Source organism: Pempheris klunzingeri, chromosome 8 (genome assembly GCF_042242105.1).
Source record: "Pempheris klunzingeri isolate RE-2024b chromosome 8, fPemKlu1.hap1, whole genome shotgun sequence".
Classification (NCBI taxonomy): domain Eukaryota; kingdom Metazoa; phylum Chordata; class Actinopteri; order Acropomatiformes; family Pempheridae; genus Pempheris; species Pempheris klunzingeri.
Window position 1 is genome coordinate 558,992 of NC_092019.1, and position 25,965 is coordinate 584,956.

Genomic DNA, 25,965 nt, shown 5'->3' on the forward strand with positions numbered 1-25,965 from the left:
GTTTTCACGTCTCCTGGAGACCAAACACACCTGAAGCTTCCGGAAGCTCTAACTGACCAACTGACCAACCAAAACGACAACAGTGTGTTTGTTCAGAGAGGCTGTGGATGGACCATGACTCACCTGGACACTCCTCACCTGGACACGCCTCCAGCTCCTCACAGCAGTGAGTTCACACGTCTGCCTGCTTCTTCTCTCGTTCTGCCTCCAATGTCTTCAAAGCCAATGCTAACGTTGAGCTAATGCTAACTTTGAGCTACTCTACTGTGAATTCTACCCACCTCTTTGCCATTTTGCACCCTGTAATTTAATGTTTATTCTCATTTACACTGTTCTTACTTTATCAATATTTTAGTATTTAGAGCATTTGAATTTGAATTTCAATGCTAACTTGGAGCTAATGCTAACTTCAAGCTAATGCTAACAGCTTTGGTGTTTGTTTTTCTGTTGCTGGGCAACAAAACCTCCAGAGACAAACTAATGTTTAATTACAGGATACTGTCTGTCTGTCCTCCAGATGTCTGTCTGTCCTCCAGCTGTCTGTCTGTCTGTTTGTCCTCCAGATGTCTGTCTGTCCATCCTCCAGCTGTCTATCTGTCTGTCCGTCCTCCAGCTGTCTATCTGTCTGTTTGTCCTCCAGATGTCTGTCTGTCCGTCCTCCAGATGTCTGTCTGTCTGTCTGTCTGTCTGTCCTCCAGCTGTCTGTCTGTCCGTCCTCCAGATGTCTGTCTGTCTGTCTGTCTGTCTGTCCTCCAGCTGTCTGTCTGTCTGTCCTCCAGCTGTCTGTCTCTGACTGTCCAGATGTTTGTGTCCGTCCTCCAGCTGTGGAGAGGATCCGTTGCACCATCCTTCCTCCTGCTGTCCATCGGTTCCTCTTCAGCCAATCAGAAGAGTTTCCGGTGGCTCAGCTGGTGGTCAGGTGTGTGTTTGGGGCCGTGAGCGGAGCAGGTAATAAGAACCTGGACTCATTCAGCTTCATTTATTCTGTCTTTAAGTTTTTATCCTCTAAAATTACATTTATTTAGACGTGAATCTTTATCATCATCTTTTATTTTTTCATTTAGTTTTATTTTGCTTAAATGTTTCAGAATTTATTCTATTAATTATAATTCTAAGAACTATTTCTGTTACTCTAAAATATTTGTTTTAATGGTTATATTGATTATATAACTTTTACTTTATTATGACTATTTGTTTTTATGTAGTTTAATTTAAGATATTTGTTTCATTACTGTTATCATAACATTTTTGTTGTTTCTAAAAATGTTTAATAAAATGGAGCCATAAAAATTGTAGCTGTCTGTTTCTTAAATCTTTTATTCTTTTTATTTCCAGTTGACGTTATCTAATGAAATGTGAACGATCAGCTTTAGTTATCACTGAACTGTCCTTCACTCTGATGGATCAGATCAGTTCTAGTTATTAACATTCAACCTGTTATAATTATAATAATCATCAGTGATTATTATTCTACCCGTTATTATAATCGTTGTCGTCTTCAGGTCTGTTCCTCGCCGTCTCCCACCGCCTCCCGCTGACCTTTGACCTGCAGCTGACAGCTGGAGCTTTGTTTGTCGGTGAGGAGACGTCACACTCGCCTCAGCTTTTACCTCACAAATGAAATCATTCAACACCTGAGAAACTCACATGTTCACACACACACACACACCTGTTCCAGCTCTGTGCGTGGTGGGCGGAGCCTTGTCCTCCTCCTGCAGGTGTTCTGCCCTCCTGATGTTTCCCAGCATGCTCGGCTCCCGCGGTCGAGCGTACCTGATGCTGTTGATCCTGTCTGTGCTCTGTAGAGGTGAACACACACACACCCAAAGTGTTCAGTGTTTAATAAATATTCATTAAATACATGATCACAAATAACTTGTGTTAACTAATAAAAATAATTATTAAAACTCATTTTTATAAATTATTTTCCATAATTTATTATTCTATTCTGTATACAAAACTTTATTTAGCAGCACAAATGTACAAATTGGTTAATAGATGGCTAACAGGTGGCTAATAGATGGCTAACAGGTGGCTAATAGATGGCTAACAGGTGGCTAATAGATGGCTAACAGGTGGTTAATAGATGGCTAACAGGCGGCTAACAGGTGGTTAATAGATGGCTAACAGGTGGTTAATAGATGGCTAACAGGTTGCTAATAGATGGCTAACAGGTGGTTAATAGATGGCTAACAGGTGGTTAATAGATGGCTAACAGGCGGCTAACAGGTGGTTAATAGATGGCTAACAGGTGGTTAATAGATGGCTAACAGGTGGTTAATAGATGGCTAACAGGCGGCTAACAGGTGGTTAATAGATGGCTAACAGGCGGCTAACAGGTGGTTAATAGATGGCTAACAGGCGGTTAATAGATGGCTCACAGGTGGTTAATAGATGGCTAACAGGTGGTTAATAGATGGCTAACAGGTTGCTAATAGATGGCTAACAGGTGGTTAATAGATGGCTAACAGGTGGTTAATAGATGGCTAACAGGCGGCTAACAGGTGGTTAATAGATGGCTAACAGGCGGCTAACAGGTGGTTAATAGATGGCTAACAGGTGGTTAATAGATGGCTAACAGGCGGCTAACAGGTGGTTAATAGATGGCTAACAGGCGGCTAACAGGTGGTTAATAGATGGCTAACAGGCGGCTAACAGGTGGTTAATAGATGGCTAACAGGCGGTTAATAGATGGCTCACAGGTGGTTAATAGATGGCTAACAGGTTGCTAATAGATGGCTAACAGGTGGTTAATAGATGGCTAACAGGTGGTTAATAGATGGCTCACAGGTGGTTAATAGATGGCTAACAGGCGGTTAATAGATGGCTCACAGGCGGTTAATAGATGGCTAACAGGTGGTTAATAGATGGCTAACAGGTTGCTAATAGATGGCTAACAGGTGGTTAATAGATGGCTAACAGGTGGTTAATAGATGGCTAACAGGCGGCTAACAGGTGGTTAATAGATGGCTAACAGGCGGCTAACAGGTGGTTAATAGATGGCTAACAGATGGCTAATAGATAGCTAACAGGTGGCTAATAGATGGCTAACAGGTGGTTAATAGATGGCTAACAGGCGGTTAATAGATGGCTAACAGGTGGTTAATAGATGGCTAACAGGTTGCTAATAGATGGCTAACAGGTGGCTAATAGATGGCTAACAGGTGGTTAATAGATGGCTAACAGGCGGTTAATAGATGGCTAACAGGCGGTTAATAGATGGCTAACAGGTTGCTAATAGATGGCTAACAGGCGGCTAACAGGTGGTTAATAGATGGCTAACAGGCGGCTAACAGGTGGTTAATAGATGGCTAACAGATGGCTAATAGATAGCTAACAGGTGGCTAATAGATGGCTAACAGGTGGTTAATAGATGGCTAACAGGCGGTTAATAGATGGCTAACAGGTGGCTAACCGAGACTACAGAGGCTGTCGAGGATGTTCAGTGTGACTGAACACTGACACTTGTCTTCTCAGTAAACTTTGAACACAACGTGTGAGAATCATAAACTTTTGTTTTTGGTTTGTGGGGGGAACCAGGGCAATGCTAACTGTGTTTGTAATGTGATATTACACACTGTGATGTTTTACTGTCTCAGGACCGGTTTCTAACATCCAGCGTAACGTGGAGAAGGCCGCTCTGTCTCTGAGCTGCAACCTGGACCTGCAGGTTCACCACAGCCGGTTACTGTGGAGGGACGCCATCACACCTGTGATACTCATCACTCAGGAGCTGCAGGTGGGAGATGCCACAACCACAGCGACTGGCTGCAGCCATGCTAGCTGCTGTTTCTTACCTGTGCTTCTTATTCAGCTCAGCTCAGCTCGGCTCAGCAGGGACCAGTTATCGTCTCTGCTGCTAGGGGCGTTACTAGGGGTGTTACTGAGGGCGTTACTAAGGGCCGGCCTACTCGCTGGAGTGCTAAACTAGATTTCTCTATATAGGAGTCGACTGACGGGACTGGTCACTTTCCAGGTGTTAGTCAGAGCCCTGTGTGTTTCCATGGAAACAGATAAAACGCTGCTCTGATGACATGAACACATTTAATCAGACCTGTTAGTTAACTGACTCTTGGGTAATGTTGTTGTCCAACATGCTGACCATAACCAGCCCGCGATGCTTCATTTGTCGCCATGGACTTGCCGTGTTGAGGTTAAAACAGACTCAGAGGAACACTGAGTGTTTCTTTCTACCTTTTCTTTGACCTTGAATATTGAATTGAACACTTGGGCCATTTTACCTCCAGTCTTACGTTCAGGTGTTTTATGACACTTCCTGCTCTGCCCGTTGTCGGGGGTCTTTGGTTTCTCGCTCAGGAGGGTGAAGCGGAGTTTCAGTCGGAGGCTCGGAGCGTCAGCAGGAAGTTTCAGACCATCAGAGATGACGTTGTTCTTCAGTACGGATACGACCGGTTCAAACCAGGACGTGACGCCGCCAGCGCCGCCGGCAACAGCACGCAGGAGCAGTTCACCATCAAGACCATGATGCAGTGCGACAGTGAGTGAGATGACGACCTCAAGACCAGATTTACTAGACATGAGCTTTATTTCGTGTGTGTCTGTGTGATCCAGGTGTGGTGGACGAGGGCGTGCAGCGATGTGCTGATTGGTTTGGCCTCAGGTGGGCGGAGTGTATGGAGGCGATCCCCGTCCCCGTCATCAACCACATCTTCTGCGTCTCCATGAAGTTCCACTTCCTGTGTGATGTCATGAGAGGTGAAAGGTCACATGGGGTCTTCACAAAGAGGCCGAACTTTAGTTCACACACTGATGTCGACGAGTTAAAGTCCCTCAAAACTTTGTGCAGTTAGTCAGTGTGTAGTGGAGGTCTATAGTGTGTGTGTGCTAGTTAGTCAGTGTGTAGTGGAGGTCTATAGTGTGTGTGTGTGCTAGTTAGTCAGTGTGTCAGTGTGTAGTGGAGGTCTATAGTGTGTGTGTGCTAGTTAGTCAGTGTGTTAGTGTGTAGTGGAGGTCTATAGTGTGTGTGTGCTAGTTAGTCAGTGTGTCAGTGTGTAGTGGAGGTCTATAGTGTGTGTGTGCTAGTTAGTCAGTGTGTAGTGGAGGTCTATAGTGTGTGTGTGTGCTAGTTAGTCAGTGTGTCAGTGTGTAGTGGAGGTCTATAGTGTGTGTGTGCTAGTTAGTCAGTGTGTTAGTGTGTAGTGGAGGTCTATAGTGTGTGTGTGCTAGTTAGTCAGTGTGTCAGTGTGTAGTGGAGGTCTATAGTGTGTGTGTGCTAGTTAGTCAGTGTGTAGTGGAGGTCTATAGTGTGTGTGTGCTAGTTAGTCAGTGTGTCAGTGTGTAGTGGAGGTCTATAGTGTGTGTGTGTTAGTTAGTCAGTGTGTTAGTGTGTAGTGGAGGTCTATAGTGTGTGTGTGCTAGTTAGTCAGTGTGTCAGTGTGTAGTGGAGGTCTATAGTGTGTGTGTGCTAGTTAGTCAGTGTGTAGTGGAGGTCTATAGTGTGTGTGTGCTAGTTAGTCAGTGTGTCAGTGTGTAGTGGAGGTCTATAGTGTGGGTGTGCTAGTTAGTCAGTGTGTAGTGGAGGTCTATAGTGTGTGTGTGTGCTAGTTAGTCAGTGTGTAGTGGAGGTCTATAGTGTGTGTGTGTGCTAGTTAGTCAGTGTGTCAGTGTGTAGTGGAGGTCTATAGTGTGTGTGTGTGTGTGCTAGTTAGTCAGTGTGTAGTGGAGGTCTATAGTGTGTGTGTGCTAGTTAGTCAGTGTGTAGTGGAGGTCTATAGTGTGTGTGTGTTAGTTAGTCAGTGTGTTAGTGTGTAGTGGAGGTCTATAGTGTGTGTGTGTGCTAGTTAGTCAGTGTGTAGTGGAGGTCTATAGTGTGTGTGTGCTAGTTAGTCAGTGTGTAGTGGAGGTCTATAGTGTGTGTGTGCTAGTTAGTCAGTGTGTAGTGGAGGTCTATAGTGTGTGTGTGTGCTAGTTAGTCAGTGTGTAGTGGAGGTCTATAGTGTGTGTGTGTGCTAGTTAGTCAGTGTGTCAGTGTGTAGTGGAGGTCTATAGTGTGTGTGTGTGTGTGCTAGTTAGTCAGTGTGTAGTGGAGGTCTATAGTGTGTGTGTGCTAGTTAGTCAGTGTGTAGTGGAGGTCTATAGTGTGTGTGTGTTAGTTAGTCAGTGTGTTAGTGTGTAGTGGAGGTCTATAGTGTGTGTGTGTGCTAGTTAGTCAGTGTGTAGTGGAGGTCTATAGTGTGTGTGTGCTAGTTAGTCAGTGTGTAGTGGAGGTCTATAGTGTGTGTGTGCTAGTTAGTCAGTGTGTAGTGGAGGTCTATAGTGTGTGTGTGTTAGTTAGTCAGTGTGTTAGTGTGTAGTGGAGGTCTATAGTGTGTGTGTGCTAGTTAGTCAGTGTGTAGTGGAGGTCTATAGTGTGTGTATTCTGTCCCTCATATCAGTTCAGAGAGTTTGTTATAAGACAGTTCATAGTTTTTTGTCCAATAATTAATCTAGCAAATGTGTCTTTATTGGGAATACATTGACCGTGGTAAGCGCTGCCACCTAGTGGTCATATAGCGGAAGTAGCGAGTGCGTGCGCATGAGAGACTGAAACGTCATGGAAGGAAAGTTCTGGTGTGTCCGTTGACTCATTCAGCCGTTACCCCTTGAAATGGCATAATCTGTAAGTTTGAAATGAAATGTCTTATTGTTGATGTATATTAGTGTCTTATTCAGTAAGCAGTTGTCTTCTTACATGTCTATGGAGTCAGTTGTCACTTAGTATGGCAATTATTGTTAGCTAGCCGTTAGCTCTGACTTGCCTGTTAGCACAAATCATAGTAGCGTATAGCATTTAGCATGCTATTTCACGTACTATATCCATCTGTTGCTAAGGTTATGACTTGGGATCGGTTATGTGCATGTGGTAATGATGTTTAGTGTGTTTCCTATGCATTTCTACTGAATCTAAACTCTCTGTATTCTGTTTCTGTTATTACAGTTTTACAAAAAAAGAAAAAGGGAATAATACAAATGGTACATCAGTAAAGCATCTGAAGAATGTTACACGGTCTCCTGAGTGCTTACTGAAGCCATTTATGTTTAGCTCGCTGCATAGGCTGAATAGTCACATTTAGCTGAGGGCAGAAGAGTAAAAAGATTGTCTACACTTCAAGTGCATCGTCGGGGTCCTGAGACACCACTCCAGCGACAGCAGACATGTCCAACCACGGAGACACCTCACAGCTTTCCCAACTGGAAGTAAGATCAGAGTGCAGATCGGCTGCATCACGCCGGTCAAGTAGCTCAGCAGCTAGCCTAGCTGCAGCACAAGCACGAGCCAACGCTGAAGCCGCCCGGGCCAGAGCAGACTATGCTAAACGCCAAATAGACATGGAGGTCGAAAAGGCACGCATCGAGATGGAGAGGGCCCGAATGGAGGCATCGCTGAACGCCCTGAGGCAAGAGGGAGAGGCTGAAGCAGCGCTCGCAGCAGCGAGGGTCTTAGAAGCTGCGGTTCTGGACCAAGCAGAGTCTGTGGAGCTACCAGACAAGAACTTTCCTGCTACAATGGGTGTGGCTGTCAGCCGCACTCAAGAATATGTAAATACCCACTTCCCCAATGACACAAATATGAAAGGTGAGGTAAAGCACAATAAAGGACAAAAATGTGATGTAGACAACACTCACATCATGGGGCCAAGCACGCTAACAGCAGTTGCATATGCAAGTGACCCTGCCAACCTTCCACCACCTCATTCGTCCAGTCATATTGGAGTGGATAATATCCCATCTCCATCACCACATCGACAAACTAACATATCAGACCTTGCTGCTCTCCTCTCACGTCGTGACCTTCTGACAGCAGGGCTCACAGTTTTCAACAATAGGCCAGAGACTTATATAGCATGGAAATCTATGTTTCAAAATGCCACTGAAGATTTAAACCTGAAATACAGTGAAGAGCTTGATTTACTCACCAAATGGCTCAGCGGTGAGTCTCTCCAGCACGCCCTGAGAATCAGAGCTGTTCATGTTAACAATTCAGAAGCAGGTCTTCAGCTTTTATGGGAAAGGCTGGACAGGAATTATGGCTCATCAGAAGTAATCGAAGCTTCTCTGTTCAAACGCCTGGAAAGCTTTCCCAGAGTTGCTCCGAAAGACGCCCACCTCCTACAAGAGCTTGCCGACCTCCTTCTAGAGCTTGAAATAGCAAAGAACGAAGGATATCTGCCAGGACTCACCTTTCTCGACACTCCAAGAGGAATAAATCCTATCGTGGAAAAGCTCCCATACGGCCTGCAGGAGTCGTGGGTCAAACAAGGGTCAAAATATAAGAAAGAACATAAGGTTCACTATCCGCCTTTCTCCTACTTTGTCCAGTTTGTGAACAGCCACGCTGAAATGAAAACAGACCCCAGCTTCATGCTACAAAACTACAGCACTGCACACGTGAAGGTGGACAAGCCACTAGTGAGACAAACACGGTTCAGAGCCCCAATCACAGCAAACAAAACACAAGTTGGTGCACCCAACAATAAGTTAAATGCTCATTCTCTTGACCCCAACAAACAGTGTCCAGTGCACAAGAAGCCACATTCACTCGCAAAATGTAGAGGGTTTAGAATGAAGACGCTGGATGAGAGGAGAGGTCTACTCAAGGAGCTCTCAATCTGCTACAAGTGTCTCTCATCAACAGACCACAGGGCCAAGGACTGTAAAGCCGTTATTCACTGTTTAGAGTGCAACAGCGACACACACATTTCCGCCATGCATGCTGGGCCACCCCCATGGACAATTACAGACCCTGACACTCCACCAGAGGCGCATGGCGGGGAGTCAGGTACCCCCAGCCCCACGGTGACCACATCCAACTGCACTGAGGTATGTGGACAAGGACTACAAGGAAAGTCTTGTTCTAAAATTTGCCTGGTAAATGTGTACCCCAGCTCAGCCCCTGAAAAGAAAAGGAGGATGTACGCAGTTTTAGACGATCAAAGTAATGTATCACTGGCTCGTTCCCACTTTTTTGATATGTTTGGTCTACATGGCGAGGCCTTCCCATACACAATGAAAACATGCTCTGGTACAATGGAGAAAATGGGGCGCAGAGCTCATGGTTTTGTCATCGAGGGTGTTAATGGAAAAGTGTCAATGCCACTGCCAACACTCACCGAATGTAACCAGATTCCAGACAATAGGAGCGAGATACCTACCCCGGAAGCTGCAGCTGCTCACTCTCATCTATCTCATGTAGCTGCACAAATACCGCCACTCGATCCATCAGCTGATATTCTCCTCCTCCTAGGCCGAGACATAATTCGGGCGCACAAGGTTCGCCGCCAGGTAAACGGCCCCAATGAAGCACCTTATGCCCAACAGCTCGATCTTGGGTGGGCAATCATCGGAGACGTCTGCCTCTCAGGAGCCCACAGGCCCACAATGAACTCTTACAAGACAAACATACTCGACAATGGCCGCCCCAGTTTCCTCTCTTCCTGTGAAAACAAAATCTACACAAAGGTAAAGTTCACAGAAGAATGTCCCTGTTTTGAGGGCACACAAGCCAAAGATGAGCTGGGCAAACACATCTTCAAGCAAACAACTGATGATGATAAACTGGCACTCTCTGCAGAAGACGAGTCATTTCTGAACATCATGCACAGTGAGTTTGCTAAAGATGAGGCAAATAACTGGGTGGCTCCACTGCCTTTTCATCACTATCAACAACGCTTACCTAACAACAGAGAGCAGGCTCTCAACCGCCTCATGTCGCTACGTAAGACATTAAAGAGAAAGCCAGAGATGAAAGAACATTACGTGGAGTTTATGGAAAAGATCTTCGATAAAGGACACGCAGAAAGGGCTCCTCCACTCAAACCCCATCAGGAACGCTGGTATCTCCCACACTTTGGTGTTTACCACCCCCAAAGGCCAGCTAAAATCAGAATAGTCTTTGATTCAAGTGCCCAGTATGAAAATGTGTCTCTCAACCAAGTGCTGTTCAAAGGTCCAGATCTTAACAACAGTCTTGTGGGTGTGCTCCTCCGCTTCAGAAGTGACCTACATGCTGTGATGGCTGATGTGGAGCAAATGTTTCACAACTTCATGGTCAGAGAGGACCATCGTGATTATCTGCGCTTTCTGTGGTTCGGTGATCACGACCTGGATGGAGAAGTGGTCGAGTTTCGAATGACAGTCCATGTGTTTGGAAATTGCCCATCACCCTCAGTTGCCATTTATGGACTCAAGAGAACTGCTGTGGAAGGAGAGAGAGAATACGGCAGTGATGTGAGAGAATTTATCGAGCGCCATTTTTATGTAGATGACGGGCTAAAGTCATTCGCCTCTGAAACGCAGGCGATCAACGTTCTTCACAGAACACAAAAAATGCTGGCTCAGTCTAACATCCGACTTCACAAGATTTCGTCCAACAGTCCTGTAGTCACCAGTGCCTTCCCAGGTGAAGATCTAGCTGCAGGCCTGCGGGAACTCGAACTCGGACAACACTCCCCGCCCATGCAACGCAGCCTTGGTCTGGGTTGGGACCTGTCCACTGACCAATTCTCGTTTCAAAACGAAATCACTGACAAGCCTTTCACCAAACGCGGCGTACTGTCAGTCATCAACAGTTTATATGATCCACTTGGCTTCGCTGTGCCAGTCAGCATTGAAGGCCGCTCCATCCTGAGGGAGATTTCAACTGACATAAGCGAGTGGGATGCCCCACTACCAAAAGAGAAACAGGAGAAATGGCAAAAATGGAAAGACTCTCTAACGCACCTACGACAACTCAAGATTCCCCGTATGTATACATCCATGTCACTATCTGAGGCTCAAAGAAAGGAAATGCATGTTTTCTGTGACGCATCCACAAAAGCTGTGGGGGCCGTTGCCTATCTGAAACTCACAGCCGCTAGTGGACACAGTGAAGTTGGCTTTCTCCTTGGCAAGGCCAGGCTGGCTCCTAAACCAGATATCACCATTCCCAGACTAGAACTCTGTGCCGCTGTGCTGGCTGTGGAAGTGGCAGATATGGTCCAGGAAGAGCTCGACACCACAATAGACGAGGTAAACTTCTACACAGACTCTAAAGTAGTACTCGGCTACATTTTCAACGAAAAGAGACGCTTTTATGTGTATGTCCATAACCGTGTAGAGCGCATTAGACGTTCTACCCAGACCCACCAATGGCACTATGTACCCACACATCTAAACCCAGCCGATCATGCCACACGAGCACTGTCCGCCGAGCATCTGTCCCACTTTACATGGCTCAGCGGACCCGCCTTCCTTGCTGACTCGGGCCAAGGTCAAATACTGGAAGAGTCCTTCAACCTCATTAACCCTGAAAACGACACTGAACTGCGTCCGGAGATTGTATCCTGTGCCACGTCCCTGTCAAAAGGCAAGCTCGGAACTGCAAGGTTTCAAAGATTCTCCAATTGGAGTCATCTGTTAAAAGCTGTCGCCAGGCTGCTGCACATTGCCATGTCTTTTAAAGGTGCTCCGGAGAGCGCATGTCACAGATGGCACAAATGTAACAAGCACATCACTGAAGAACAACTTCAGCGGGCCAAAGTCACCATTGTTCGTGCAGTACAAAGAGAGGTATATGCAGATGACATCAGGCACATGGAACAGGGTGAGTCCGTCCACAAACAAAGCCCACTTAGCAAGTTAAGCCCATTCATAGACCTAAACGCTGTTCTTAGAGTCGGTGGTCGGCTAACAAAAGCTCAACTGACAACAAACGACAAACACCCTGTGCTCATTCCCAGTAAACACCACATAAGTCAGCTCATAATCAGACACTTTCATGCACAAGTACACCACCAGGGCAGACACTTCACTGAAGGCGCTATCAGAGCTGCAGGTTTTTGGATAGTGGGTGGGAAGAGAGCCATCAGTAGTGTTATCTTCAACTGCGTCACATGCCGCAGATTAAGAGGCAAGCAACAAGAACAGATCATGTCAGATCTACCAGAAGACAGAACGAGTGCAGGCCCTCCTTTCACGTGTGTGGGCCTAGATGTTTTTGGTCCATGGCCTGTCACAGTCAGAAAAACAAGAGGCGGTCAAGCAGAGGCCAAGAGATGGGCAGTCATCTTCACATGTATGAGCACCCGTGCCATACACATTGAAGTAATAGAATCAATGGATACTTCGTCTTTCATAAATGCACTGCGCCGCTTCTTTGCCATCCGAGGTGCTGTCAAACTGCTCAGATCTGACTGTGGCACAAACTTTGTGGGCGCTTGCAGAGAACTCCAAATTGACAAAAAGGGCTGTAATAACAACAAAATCAACACTTATCTTGGAGACAGTGGCTGCGAGTGGAAGTTTAACCCCCCACATGCCTCACACATGGGCGGATCTTGGGAACGCATGATCGGCGTTAGTCGACGGATCCTAGATGCAATGCTGCTGCAGCGTGGAAACGCAAAGCTCACACACGAGGTGTTAGTGACATTCCTTGCGGAAGTCACTGCGATAATTAATGCAAGGCCACTTACGACAGTTTCCACTGACCCAGAGCATCCTGAGATTCTCACTCCTGCCATGCTGCTCACACAAAAAGTTGACACGCCTCCAGTACCACCAGGACAGTTCAACGACCACTATCTGTTTAGAGCTCAATGGAGGCGTGTACAGTACCTGGCCAACGTCTTCTGGGGACGGTGGAAGAGAGAGTACCTCAGTGGACTACAAGGTCGTCGAAAGTGGAGGACGCCAAAACCCAATCTACAAGTCGGAGATGTTGTCTTGCTCAAAGATGGGCTAGAGAACAGGAATGATTGGCCTCTCGGGCTGGTATCAAAGACTTTCCCCAGTCAGGACAACAGAGTAAGGAAGATCGAGGTCAAGGTTATCCGCAACGGCGAACAGAGACTATACTTGAGACCCATTAGCGAAGTCATCTTGCTGGTTTCGAAGGACCACACCTGAAAGACTCATATCCTATGATAAGAGTGTGTTCGGTTTGTTAGTATGACATCTTACAGATGTCAGACGGGGAGTATTCTGTCCCTCATATCAGTTCAGAGAGTTTGTTATAAGACAGTTCATAGTTTTTTGTCCAATAATTAATCTAGCAAATGTGTCTTTATTGGGAATACATTGACCGTGGTAAGCGCTGCCACCTAGTGGTCATATAGCGGAAGTAGCGAGTGCGTGCGCATGAGAGACTGAAACGTCATGGAAGGAAAGTTCTGGTGTGTCCGTTGACTCATTCAGCCGTTACCCCTTGAAATGGCATAATCTGTAAGTTTGAAATGAAATGTCTTATTGTTGATGTATATTAGTGCCTTATTCAGTAAGCAGTTGTCTTCTTACATGTCTATGGAGTCAGTTGTCACTTAGTATGGCAATTATTGTTAGCTAGCCGTTAGCTCTGACTTGCCTGTTAGCACAAATCATAGTAGCGTATAGCATTTAGCATGCTATTTCACGTACTATATCCATCTGTTGCTAAGGTTATGACTTGGGATCGGTTATGTGCATGTGGTAATGATGTTTAGTGTGTTTCCTATGCATTTCTACTGAATCTAAACTCTCTGTATTCTGTTTCTGTTATTACAGTTTTACAAAAAAAGAAAAAGGGAATAATACAAATGGTACATCAGTAAAGCATCTGAAGAATGTTACACGGTCTCCTGAGTGCTTACTGAAGCCATTTATGTTTAGCTCGCTGCATAGGCTGAATAGTCACATTTAGCTGAGGGCAGAAGAGTGTGTGTGTTAGTTAGTCAGTGTGTAGTGGAGGTCTATAGTGTGTGTGTGCTAGTTAGTCAGTGTGTAGTGGAGGTCTATAGTGTGTGTGTGTGTGCTAGTTAGTCAGTGTGTAGTGGAGGTCTATAGTGTGTGTGTTAGTTAGTCAGTGTGTAGTGGAGGTCTATAGTGTGTGTGTGCTAGTTAGTCAGTGTGTAGTGGAGGTCTATAGTGTGTGTGTTAGTTAGTCAGTGTGTAGTGGAGGTCTATAGTGTGTGTGTGCTAGTTAGTCAGTGTGTAGTGGAGGTCTATAGTGTGTGTGTTAGTTAGTCAGTGTGTAGTGGAGGTCTATAGTGTGTGTGTGTTAGTTAGTCAGTGTGTCAGTGTGTAGTGGAGGTCTATAGTGTGTGTGTGTTAGTTAGTCAGTGTGTCAGTGTGTAGTGGAGGTCTATAGTGTGTGTGTGCTAGTTAGTCAGTGTGTTAGTGTGTAGTGGAGGTCTATAGTGTGTGTGTGTGTGTGTTAGTTAGTCAGTGTGTCAGTGTGTAGTGGAGGTCTATAGTGTGTGTGTGTTAGTTAGTCAGTGTGTCAGTGTGTAGTGGAGGTCTATAGTGTGTGTGTTAGTTAGTCAGTGTGTAGTGGAGGTCTATAGTGTGTGTGTGTGTGTGTTAGTTAGTCAGTGTGTCAGTGTGTAGTGGAGGTCTATAGTGTGTGTGTGTTAGTTAGTCAGTGTGTCAGTGTGTAGTGGAGGTCTATAGTGTGTGTGTGTTAGTTAGTCAGTGTGTCAGTGTGTAGTGGAGGTCTATAGTGTGTGTGTGCTAGTTAGTCAGTGTGTTAGTGTGTAGTGGAGGTCTATAGTGTGTGTGTGTGTGTTAGTTAGTCAGTGTGTAGTGGAGGTCTATAGTGTTCTTCAGGTTCTTCTTCTCTTCCTCTGTCAGTGATGACTCCGTGGTGCAGAGAGCAGATCCCTGTGGAGGGAAACTTCGGTCAGCTGTTTGATCAGTTGAACGTCTCCGTCGACCTTCTGTCCAGAGAGTTCAGCACCGAGCTCGTCCTGCAGGTCCTCACCTTTCCCCTCCTCTGACAGGTGGAACAGGTGAGTGACCGCGTGCGTCCTGACCTCTGTGACCTCTGACCTCCGGCAGGAGCGGCAGCAGCGGTCGGCGTTGGGTGGAGCTGTGATGGATCAGGAGTTCACTCTGGCTGTCAGAGGATCCTTCCAGAAACTCACCTCCACCATGAAGCAGCTGCTGGACGTCCTGCAGCTGCTGCTCTCCTTCACCTTCATCACCATCTTCACCCAGTAAGATCTGAAGCTCCTCCTCCTCCTCCTCCTTCTGTTGAGTGACAACAACATGACCTCCTCCTCCTCCTCCTCCTCCTCCTCCTCCTCCTCCTCCTCAGAGCGTTTGGTTACCTCAGACAGTACAGGAGAGATGTCCGATTCGACAACGCCTACATCACCACTTACTTCAGACAGATCGACGCCCGCAGGAGGAGAGCGGTAACATCTTCATCATCATCATCATCATCATCATCCTCCTCTCTGCAGATTTCATGCTGAGAATCAGCTCAGAATAATCCAGACTTGTCTGCTGTGTTCAGGGGAAACGCTGTGTGCTGCCTCTGAAACAAGCAGAGAAGAAGAAGCTCATCGACCCCTGGAGTCCAAAGATGCACCCTGAGGAGCTCCGACAGGCGGTGGGTCCAGCAGTGATGCTGCTAATGTGCTTTACACCAGACAACAGTCTGAACGGGCTTCATGAGCAGGTGGGATGAGGGTCTGACACAGGTAGGATCATCTGATAACGGTCCTCTGTGTCCACATCCTGGTGTCTGAGTGACTGGTAGGTAGTAAAAGTGTTGGAACTGGTCCAGTAGATCACCTCAGCCAGCAGCCTGCACCTCTAACGTCAGCTCGAGCTTTGCTGAGGGCATTAGATACCCCACCGTCACTGTTGGCTCCAGACTGATCCGTCTCTTCAGCTTCAACAAGCACAACTATCGTTTGAGTCGTTTCAGATAAATAGAGAAGCAGCGTTAAACAGAAGGAAAGAACAGTCAGAACATAGTGAATGAGGTCCCACTACAAACCCTTTGCTCCCTGATGATGTGCTAAAGTAGAGCCTGTACCTCCACTCAGCGTCCACAGCAAAGAGCTGTCATCAGTGACGCTGGAGGCTGCAGGTGATGCCGTCTGTGTTCACCTGCTCCTGTATGATCAGTGAATGTATCAGTTTAACCCTTCATGAACAAGGAGACCACGTCCACACCCACAATATCAGCAATAGTGTCACACCAGTCACCTCCAGAGACACGTGTGTATAGACCCAATAACAGAAACCATGGTGTTTGTGTGTGTGTGTGTGTGTGTGTGTGTGTGTGTGTGCTGACAGACCTCAGGTGTGTTTCAGGTGCTGTCTGTCTCTCTGCTGTCTGTCGTCCTGCTGACTGTCGACTTCTCGCTGTTCCACGTTTTGGACATCGTCAGCAGACACACCGTCACCCAGTTCAACCTGACCAGTAACCAACCACACACACACACACACACACACACACACACACACACACACACACACACACACACACACACACACACACACACACACACACACACACACACACACACACACACACACACACACACACACACACACACACACACACACACACACACACACACACACAGCTGGGTCGGCCAGTTGAGATGTTCTCCGCAGTCCACATCACATCACCAAGGTTTGCCCGCCCCTGCCACCTCGATACATCCGTCTATCCTGCTAGTTCAGTCAGCCCATCGAGGGAGGGAGGGGGGGGGGGGGATCCAGCCGCTTCGGCCGGCCTTGGTGCAGAACAAGAGAAACTCCATATGATTCCAATATATTAACTCAGCACCCACAGAATTAACTTTCAGCACGCCACAACTCGAGAACAGTTTTGAGAATGCTGAAAGTTGTGAATTGGTGGGTGTTCATATGGAAACACGGTAAACCAGCCGTATGTGGAGGGGCCGCACTACTGTGCTGCAGGGATTTCTGTAGGCCGACCAGGAAGTCCGTCAGCATCTCCCTCTGTCGGGAATATTGCAGAGAATCAGCTCTTTGGGAATAAAAGCTTATGATACTCACAGGTTTTGTTCAGCAGGATAATCTGAGCTCCACTTTAATGACTTGATGCTAAAATGCAGTCGTCAGTCAGGCGATAAACCAGCCACATGGCTCATCCCAACAGGAGGGACAAAGTGATGAGTCGCTCCTGCAGCGCTGTGTTCCTTTAAGACTGACCTCCAACCTCACTGACATCACCACTCAGGGATTGTGGGTAATGAAGTCCTCTCTGCAGGCAGCCACCAGGTGGACATCAGGGTGGGCGGATCGTCCATGATGGCCCGCCTCCTGAGGAGGACGATTTCAGCCTTCAACAGCTCGTCCAGCGTCCACGTCCACACCGACAACCGGGGTAGGTCACAGGTCACAGGTCACAGGGCACAGGGCAAAGGTCACAGGTCACAGGTCACAGGGCAAAGGTCAAAGGTCAAAGGTCACAGGTCAAAGGTCAAAGGTCACAGGGCAAATATCAGGCCGGACTTTGATTTGAACTCACCTGCTGCCAAACCTAAAACATAAGATGGAGACTGTTGGGATCAGATCACAGTCACTTCCTGGTGTGTTGTGATTGGCCGGTTAAACCAGCAGAGGGCAGCAGCATGATACCAACATTATGACTCACAGGTATTAAAGTACGACACAATAACACCCCCCACACACACACCAGGGTGTGTGTGTGTCCCCTTCTCCCTCCCCCCAGGTGTGTATGTCAGCTGTGTGTGTTGTGTCCTGCTGGTGGCGCTGTTCAGCTGCCTTCAGGTTTACACCAACCGCCTCCGACGGGTCATCGCTGCCTTCTACCACCCACAGGTACACACACACAGGTACACACACACAGGTACACACACAGACACAGACACACAAACAGGTACACAGACACACAAACACAGGTACACAGACACACAAACAGGTACACACACAAACACGGGTACACACACACAGGTACACAAACACGGGTACACACACACAGACACACAAACACAGGTACACACACACAGACACACAAACACGGGTACACACACACAGACACACAAACACGGGTACACACACAGACACACAAACACGGGTACACACACAGACACACAAACACGGGTACACACACACAGACACACAAACACGGGTACACACACAGACACACAAACACGGGTACACACGATTCAAGATTCAAAGTGTTTATTGTCATGTGTACAGTGCAGAAACAGGTTTCCCTGTACAATGAAAATCTGACTTTGCCGTCCGCACTGAACGCCAAAGAGTGAAAAAGAGGAGGATAGAATAGAATATAAAAACATAGAAATATAAACTACTATTGCTAAATATAAATATATTTACATGTGTGCAAAAATGTGCAACTTAAAATAAAGTACAGTCATTGGAGGTAGTAGTGACTCCTATCGGCTGTTAAGGAGCCTGATGGCGGAGGGAAAGAAGGAGTTCCTGAGTCTGGACGTCCTGCATTTCAGACTCCTGTACCTCCGGCCTGAGGGGAGGAGAGGGAACAGTTTGTGTTGGGGGTGGGTGGGTCTTTGATGATGGAGGCAGCCCTCCGGTGGACTCTGTGTCTGTAGATGCTCTGCAGAGAGGGCCGGGGAGTCCTGGTGATCTTGGACGCAGTCTTCACCACTCTCTGCAGTGGTGCTGCCGTACCACACGGTGATGCAGCCGGTTAAGATGGACTCAACAACGCAGCTGTAGAAGTTGGTGAGGATTTTTGACGACATGCCAAACCTCCTCAGCCTCCTCAGGAAATACAGCCGCTGCTGGGCCTTCTTCACCAGCTGTGTGGTGTTCAGTGTCCAGGTGAGGTCCTCGTTGATGTGGACCCCCAGGTATTGGAAGCTGCTCACCCTCTCCACTTCCTGACCTCGGACGAGCAGTGGCTGATGAGGGCTCCTCTCCTTCCTCGTGTCCACTATCATCTCCTTCGTCTTGTCCGTGTTGAGGGTGAGGTTGTTGTCCTCACACCATGTCACCAGAGTGTCCACCTCCCTCCTGTAGGATGCTTCGTCTCCACCGGTGATGCGTCCTATCACAGCGGTGTCGTCTGCAAACTTCAGGGTGGTGTTGTCCTTGTGGGAGGCAACACAGTCGTGGGTGAACAGGGTGTAGAGGATGGGGCTGAGGACACACCCCTGAGGTGTGCCGATGTTGGTGATGATGCTGGCTGAAGTCCTGTTTCCTATCCTGACAGACTGAGGCCTGCCAGTCAGAAAGTCCAGGAGCCAGTCACAGAGGGGGGGGTGCAGTCCGAGAGAGAACAGTTTGTGGGTGAGCTTGTGGGGGATGACCGTGTTGAACGCAAACACAGGTACACACACACACACAGGTACACACACACACACACACACACAGGTACACACACACACACACACAGACAGGTACACACACACACACAGGTACACACACACACACACAAACACAGGTACACACACACACACACACAGACACACAAACACAGGTACACCCACACACAGGTACACACACACACACACACACACAAACACAGGTACACCCACACACAGGTACACACACACACACACACACACACAAACACAGGTACACCCACACACACACAGACACACAAACACAGGTACACACACACACACACGCACACACACACACAGACACACACACAGGTACACACACACACACACAGGTACACAGACACACACACACACACACAGGTACACACACACACACACAGGTACACAGACACACAAACACAGGTACACACACACACACACACACACACAGGTACACACACACACACACAGGTACACAGACACACAAACACAGGTACACACACACAGACACACAAACACAGGTACACACACACACAGGTACACACACACACACAGGTACACACACAGACACACACACACAGGTACACACACACACACAGGTACACAGACACACAAACACAGGTAGACACACAAACACAGGTACACACACAAACACAGGTACACACAAACACAGGTACACACACAAACACAGGTACACACACAAACACAGGTACACACACACACAGACAGACACACAAACACAGGTACACACACAAACACAGGTACACACACACACAGACAGACACACAAACACAGGTACACACAAACACAGGTACACACAGGTACACAGACACACAAACACAGGTATACACACACACACACAGGTACACAGACACACAAACACAGGTACACACACACAGGTACACACACACAGTTTGTCAGGTCTGTGGAATAATTCCTCTTTATTGATCAAGTGCACAAACAGCAGTGAATTAGCAGAAGATCATTTCAACAGGCTGTGCTGTAAATCTGATTTAACCCTTTACTGCCAGACTTTATTTACAATTATATAAAAGAATAAATGATTTTGTTTTTGCATTCAAGCAGATGCTAAATGAAGTGGAGATTGTTCATTTGAATATAGCATAGTAATAGTACAATATAATATGTATGTATATACGCATCCACGCATCAACCAGCATTAGTGGGATTCAGAGGCACCTCAGCTGCATCAAGACCAGAAGAGGTTTGAGGCAAATTCTCAGTGAGCTTTTTGACACGTAGCACGACTTGATTTGAATCTGTGCTCTTCTGTCGATAATCAATCATCTCCTTATTGACTGTGATCTGGATAATGACCATAAATACTGGAACAGAGGAAGGAGCCTGCAGACACTCACATATTTACAGAGACACACCACAGGACGCCAAAGTCCCGCCCATCCTGTTTGATTGACAGGCCACAGAAAGAAGCTGATGGAGACAAAAGCATCTGAAGCAGAGTTTAACCCTCGGTGCCTTCATGACTTCTGACTAAGTCAGTTTACAGAACTCAGCAGAGGATCCAGGACTAAAGTAAATCCAGACTCCAGCGTGTAGCGGCTGAGTGAAGGAGGTCTGGACTCTGTGGAGGAGAGTCATGGTCTCAGAGACGCTGTAGAAGGACAGAACACCTGCTCTGTGGTCCAGGTACACCCCCACTCTGGAGGACTGAGGACCTGAGACGGGAGTGTGGACTCTGTTGTGATAAAACTGATAAATGTTTGTGTCACAAAACAACGACCAAGATTTGTCATTGTATCCAAGTCCAGAGTCATTTGATCTCCCGTCTCTCCTGATGCTCTTGTATGTGACGGCTACACCAAACCCCCCGAACCACCCCCCTCTGATCTCCACCTCCCAGTAACAACGTCCAGTCAGACTCTCTCTGCTCAGGACCTGAGACCAGTCAGTGAATCTGTCTGGATGATCAGAATAAGACTGTTCTTCTTCCACTCTTGTTACTTTTCTGTTCTCCTCAGACAATAACAGATCTCTATTAGCTGTGTTTGGATCCAGTGTGATCTGTTGAGCATATCTTAAGAATCCAGCTCTGGTCGTGGGCTCTGGTTGAGGCAGTGAAACGTCCACCTGAGTCACAGTCAGTGAGATGTTTGTCCAGTGGTCCCTCAGAGCGTCCTGTAGTTTCTCTCTGAGCTCTGACACAGCAGCCGTCACGTCCTCAAAGTGTCTCAGAGGACGGATGTTGATGCTGGATGAGTGTGTGTCCTCTCTGAGAGCTGGCAGTGATCTGTAGCTGTGGACAAACTGGCTGTGATCCTCTGTGTGTGAGAGCTCCTCCAGCTCAGCGTCCCTCCTCTTCAGCTCCCTGATCTCCTGCTCCAGCTCCTCCTGAAGCTCTTTGACTCGACTCACTTCGGCTTCCTGCTGGGATCTGACCTGCCGCTTCAGCTCAGAGCTCCTTCTCTCCATCAGACGGATCAGCTCGGTGAACGTCTCCTCGCCGTGCTCCACTGCTTCATCGGCAGAGCTGCAGATGTCCTCCACCTCCTGCTGGAGCTCCTTCAGGTCTTTCTCTCTGTCCTGGATCCTCTGCTGGATGTTCAGGCGACTCCTCTCCAGCTCTGTCTGCCTCTCAGTCCTCTCTGCTGCAGCTAACACTGTGTCGTGGCCTTTATGTTGGTCCACAGAGCAGAGATAACAGATACTCTGCTGATCGGTGCGGCAGAACATCTTCATCACCTCATCGTGACGAGAGCAGATGTTCTCCTGGAGCTTCCTGGACGGCTCCACCAGCTTGTGTTTCTTAAAGGCAGCTGATTCATAGTGAGGCTGCAGGTGTTGCTCACAGTAAGACACCAGACAGACCAGACAGGACTTGAGGGCTTTCAGTTTCCTCCCAGTGCAGAAATCACAGGCCACATCTTCAGCTCCAGCGTAGCAGTGATCAGCAGGAGCAGCCTGGAGTCCCGTCTTCTTCAGCTCCTCCACTAAAGCTGCTAACATGGTGTTTTTCAGCAGGACAGGCCTCGGTGTGAACGTCTGCCTGCACTGAGGGCAGCTGTACATCCTCTTCTCATCCTCCTCTTTATTCCAGTGGGCTCTAATGCAGCGCATGCAGTAGTTGTGATCGCAGGAAGTCGTCACCGGATCCTTCAGTGGATCCAGACAGATCGGACAGGAGAAGGTTTCCAGCTGCTCCTCCTTTCTCATTTCTCCTCTCTGCTCCATTTCACCTCTCAGAGACAATGACTGTGTGAGTTTCACTTTCAGAAATGAAAGCTGATGTGAGCAGCATGTGATCCTGCAGTGGGCGAGGCCTGTCTGCTCTGCGCTGCTCCACATGCTGGTAGGAGGAGGAGGAGGAGGAGGAGGAGGAGGATGAGCAGCAACAGGAGGAAGAGGAGGAGCAGCAGGAGGAGGGTTATCAGGCTTTTCCACATTCCAGGAAGAGGCTGTGTTGTCATCTGTCCTCATCCTGTCTGTCTCCCTCTGCTCCCTTCACTCCTTCGGCCATGATGCTCTTCTGCTGATCTGTCCTGATCAGCAGATCACTGATCACAGATCATTGATCACTGATCACAGATTACTGCTCTGCTCTGTGGTTCAACACAAACCAAAAACAGCTGCTCATCACTGGAGACGTGACCGACTGATTGTTTCTGGACTTTGGCTCCAGATCTCCAGATCTCCAGATCTCCAGATCTCCACCCGGTCTGAAGAGTGACTGTTGGTGTAACCGGCCGCTGGTTTCCAACGTCACAGGTTTCAGCTGTTAAACACTTCTTGGCTCCTCAGGCTCTGCTGGCGGCTCCATTTTCCAGCTCGTGTGTCACTTTTCTGTTGCTGCTTCAACATCGGCCACTTATCGAACCACGCTGTCAGCAAACGTTTCATTGGCCGTGCCGTTTTCTCACGGCGGCCCTGAGAGCTCAGTGGACGACGGGAAGACAACAAGCCACCACGCCAACAGAAAAGCCACAGCTAACGTTCATACATGTGAGCTCTGCTCACAGTCAGCGTGTTCTGAGAGGAAAAATGTGTTTGAAGAGTGAAAGTAAAACAAAGTGGATCCCAACAGTGTACTGAAAGTTAAAGACAGCAGATCAAGAACATGTCAGACTGCTGAAGGCGGTGAAACAGTGAAGCTGCTGCAGTGCTGCAGCAACCACAGGGCTGCTCAGTGTTTCATAGTAAACAATAGGAAGCTCAAACGTGCCTCCTCAAGCACTTCATCAGCACTGTGCTGATGGATCCCATTAACACACACATACATACACACACACACGCTGAGTGTGTTTAAACCCTGTGAGCTGCAGTAAATCTGATCTGAGAGCAGATTAATGTAAGAGCATTAAAGCAGAGCAGCGCTGACATCAAACACACTCTAACAACAGGAGGTGACGTGTTACAGGCTGTGACACACGGTACTCACTTCCTGTCGCCTGAACGGGACACGCTCCTCAATATGTCAGTTGCATTACTCCCATCATGCCTCTGGCCCAGCCGGGCTGCTGACTGGCTCGTACCACGGCGCTGACGCTTGACTCAGATTAAACGAACACAGAGAGAGAACTGACGGTGTTTGTGTCTGGAGGCGTCTGGTATCCAGGTCCGATCCACGGTGGTAACAGATGAGGCTGTGGGAGCATCAATACTCCAGCGTTGGACACCAGGGACTAACGCTGGTGGAAACGCAACCAAACCGAGTCGAGTCAAGTCGAGCCAAGCCGAGTAGTGCTGGTGGAAACGCACCATTAGAGGCCGGTCGGACAGTCGGTCAAACAGCCTGAGCTAACGAGCTTCTGCACATCGTCCAGTGACAGTAAATGCTGTCATGGTAGCAGACGGCGGGCTGTTTTCTCACATCGATCTACAGTCAGACGGTCCGACCTGATTACACCTGTTTTATCAGGGGAGTCGGACTCAAACGGGCTCAGCGTTTATTGAAAGTGACTGTGTTTTATTCAGAAATATGAATTTAAACGGCCAAACTTCAACAACGTTTTCCTCAACAAGATAAATACATTTTAAAATAGTCTTTTCTTTGTATTTAACCTGGTGTTTGGTCTCGTAGTGCCTCTTGTGTTCTATTCTCTAATGACGGACACATCAGCTCCACCAGACTCACGGTTTTACCTCCAATATCAATAAACAGCCCTTCATAAGCGTCACTATAAAGGTCTTGGCTAGTGCGGCAGCTGTGCAGTGCATTGTGGGATTTGTAGTATTAGAGGTGGGAGTGCTATTTACAGACGGGCCTTTGTTAATAGTCACAACCTTGAGTTTGACATGTCTGTGTGAAATGAAAATGGCTCCACGTTATTCTACGATGACTCATTTAGTTTGTTATTATGATGTGATGTGTGATCACGTTTTACTGATAAAATAAAAAGAGTATTATTTTCTGTTACGGACTGACGATGGAGGCTAATGTTCAGCTAACAGTAGGCATGTTAGCCAAAGCTAGCTCTGATATTAGCTTTGGGTACAGTGGCGAGGATATAAGAAATAAACTTGACTGTCATTTTAAAAGCATCACACATATCCAACAACATCCCTTTAGGACGCTCAGCGGCTCTGAAAGCGTCTCTTTTAAAGATGCTAGCCACAGCTTATCCAATGGCTGTGAAAGTGCCCGACTGGAAGCTGTGTTAAGAAAAAAACGTGACATGACTTTGTCCGTGTTTCCAATAAAAATCAGGTGGGTTGGTTTTGGTTGGTTGCTCACAGACAGGTTGATATACTGTCGAGAAACATCTGCTAGCCCGTTGTTGTTAGCTTACATGCTAACTAGATATGCACATGATATGCTTGAACTCAGTTGCTAGGCAACGCTAGCGGGCCACGAGGCTGCCGCCGCCTGGAAGCCGCCGAGGCTAACAGCTAGCTAGTGAGCGGGTTATGTGGCGTTAATACCAGAACTGTGAGGCCTTTGGGAACATTAATATCCTCCTCAGAAGAAATTAGCTGAACGCACAAACTGAAGTGTCTGACTCTTTTTTTCTGCAGCAGCAGCAAGCAGCTTAATACAGATACACACTTATGTTTGTATATGTAGAAATATATACATCCATACATTCTGTATATAATCTGTCTGTCTGTCTGTCAGAGGGAGAAGAAGAGAATCTTGTTTCTCTACAACCTGCAGATCCAGAGGCGGATTTCCTCCACAGACAGGAAACGCATCATCAGCCAGGGACGGAGGAGCAGGACAGTGAGTCATATTCAGGCGACGGGGGGGAGTCCCACCCATCAAACTGTTCATTGGTCAGGTTTAGGTCAGGGGAGCAGTGATTGGTCGGGTTTAGGTCAGGGGAGCAGTGATTGGTCGGGTTTAGGTCAAGGGAGCAGTGATTGGTCGGGTTTAGGTCAGGGGAGCAGTGATTGGTCGGGTTTAGGTCAAGGGAGCTGTGATTGGTCGGGTTTAGGTCAGGGGAGCAGTGATTGGTCGGGTTTAGGTCAGGGGAGCTGTGATTGGTCGGGTTTAGGTCAGGGGAGCTGTGATTGGTCGGGTTTAGGTCAGGGGAGCAGTGATTGGTCGGGTTTAGGTCAGGGGAGCAGTGATTGGTCGGGTTTAGGTCAGGGGAGCTGTGATTGGTCGGGTTTAGGTCAGGGGAGCTGTGATTGGTCGGGTTTAGGTCAGGGGAGCTGTGATTGGTCAGCTGTGATGGGTCACATGGTTAGAGTAAGAGTGTCTGAGTGTCGTCCTGCAGGTGTCGGAGGGTCTGAGCCGGTGTGGGCGTCGCCTTTGTCATCATCAGCACCAGGAAGCGTCGGACTCGGAGGAGACGTACTATGACCCCGGCTAGACCGGGACAGGAAGAGGAACCAGAACCTTCAACACCTGTGAACATAAAGAGGATTCTGTCAGGGCTGCTGTGGTCTGTGTCAGTCTGTGATCATCAGGACCAGATCAGGTTCAGGACCA

The 25,965-nt window shown here is 47.7% G+C and overlaps 2 protein-coding genes across 2 annotated transcripts; one reads left to right on the plus strand and one right to left on the minus strand.

Annotated features, from left to right (window-relative positions):
• Window positions 1–114: 114 nt before the first annotated feature.
• dcst1 (DC-STAMP domain containing 1) lies at window positions 115–25,846 on the plus strand. Its single transcript, XM_070834771.1, has 16 exons — window positions 115–166; window positions 823–948; window positions 1,503–1,577; window positions 1,679–1,807; window positions 3,600–3,739; window positions 4,318–4,498; window positions 4,573–4,716; window positions 14,584–14,705; window positions 14,791–14,948; window positions 15,050–15,149; window positions 15,251–15,346; window positions 16,042–16,168; window positions 16,988–17,104; window positions 17,420–17,562; window positions 25,147–25,251; window positions 25,751–25,846. The coding sequence occupies exons 1-16, from the start codon at window positions 115–117 to the stop codon at window positions 25,844–25,846; spliced, it is 1,911 nt and encodes a 636-aa protein (XP_070690872.1).
• Window positions 20,353–22,280, minus strand: LOC139205639 (tripartite motif-containing protein 16-like). The gene has a single exon (XM_070835913.1). The coding sequence runs from the start codon at window positions 22,263–22,265 to the stop codon at window positions 20,568–20,570; it is 1,698 nt and encodes a 565-aa protein (XP_070692014.1). The 5' UTR covers window positions 22,266–22,280; the 3' UTR covers window positions 20,353–20,567.
• Window positions 25,847–25,965: the final 119 nt, after the last annotated feature.

Bases quoted from the DNA above. Each gene is read 5' to 3' on its own strand.
- dcst1 (XM_070834771.1), top strand. From the start codon at position 115: ATGACTCACCTGGACACTCCTCACCTGGACACGCCTCCAGCTCCTCAC. The intron at 4,499-4,572 runs GTGAGTGAGATG...TGTGTGATCCAG, and splicing joins GACCATGATGCAGTGCGACA to GTGTGGTGGACGAGGGCGTG. The intron at 14,706-14,790 runs GTCCTCACCTTT...GACCTCCGGCAG, and splicing joins GCACCGAGCTCGTCCTGCAG to GAGCGGCAGCAGCGGTCGGC.
- LOC139205639 (XM_070835913.1), bottom strand. From the start codon at position 22,265: ATGGAGCAGAGAGGAGAAATGAGAAAGGAGGAGCAGCTGGAAACCTTC.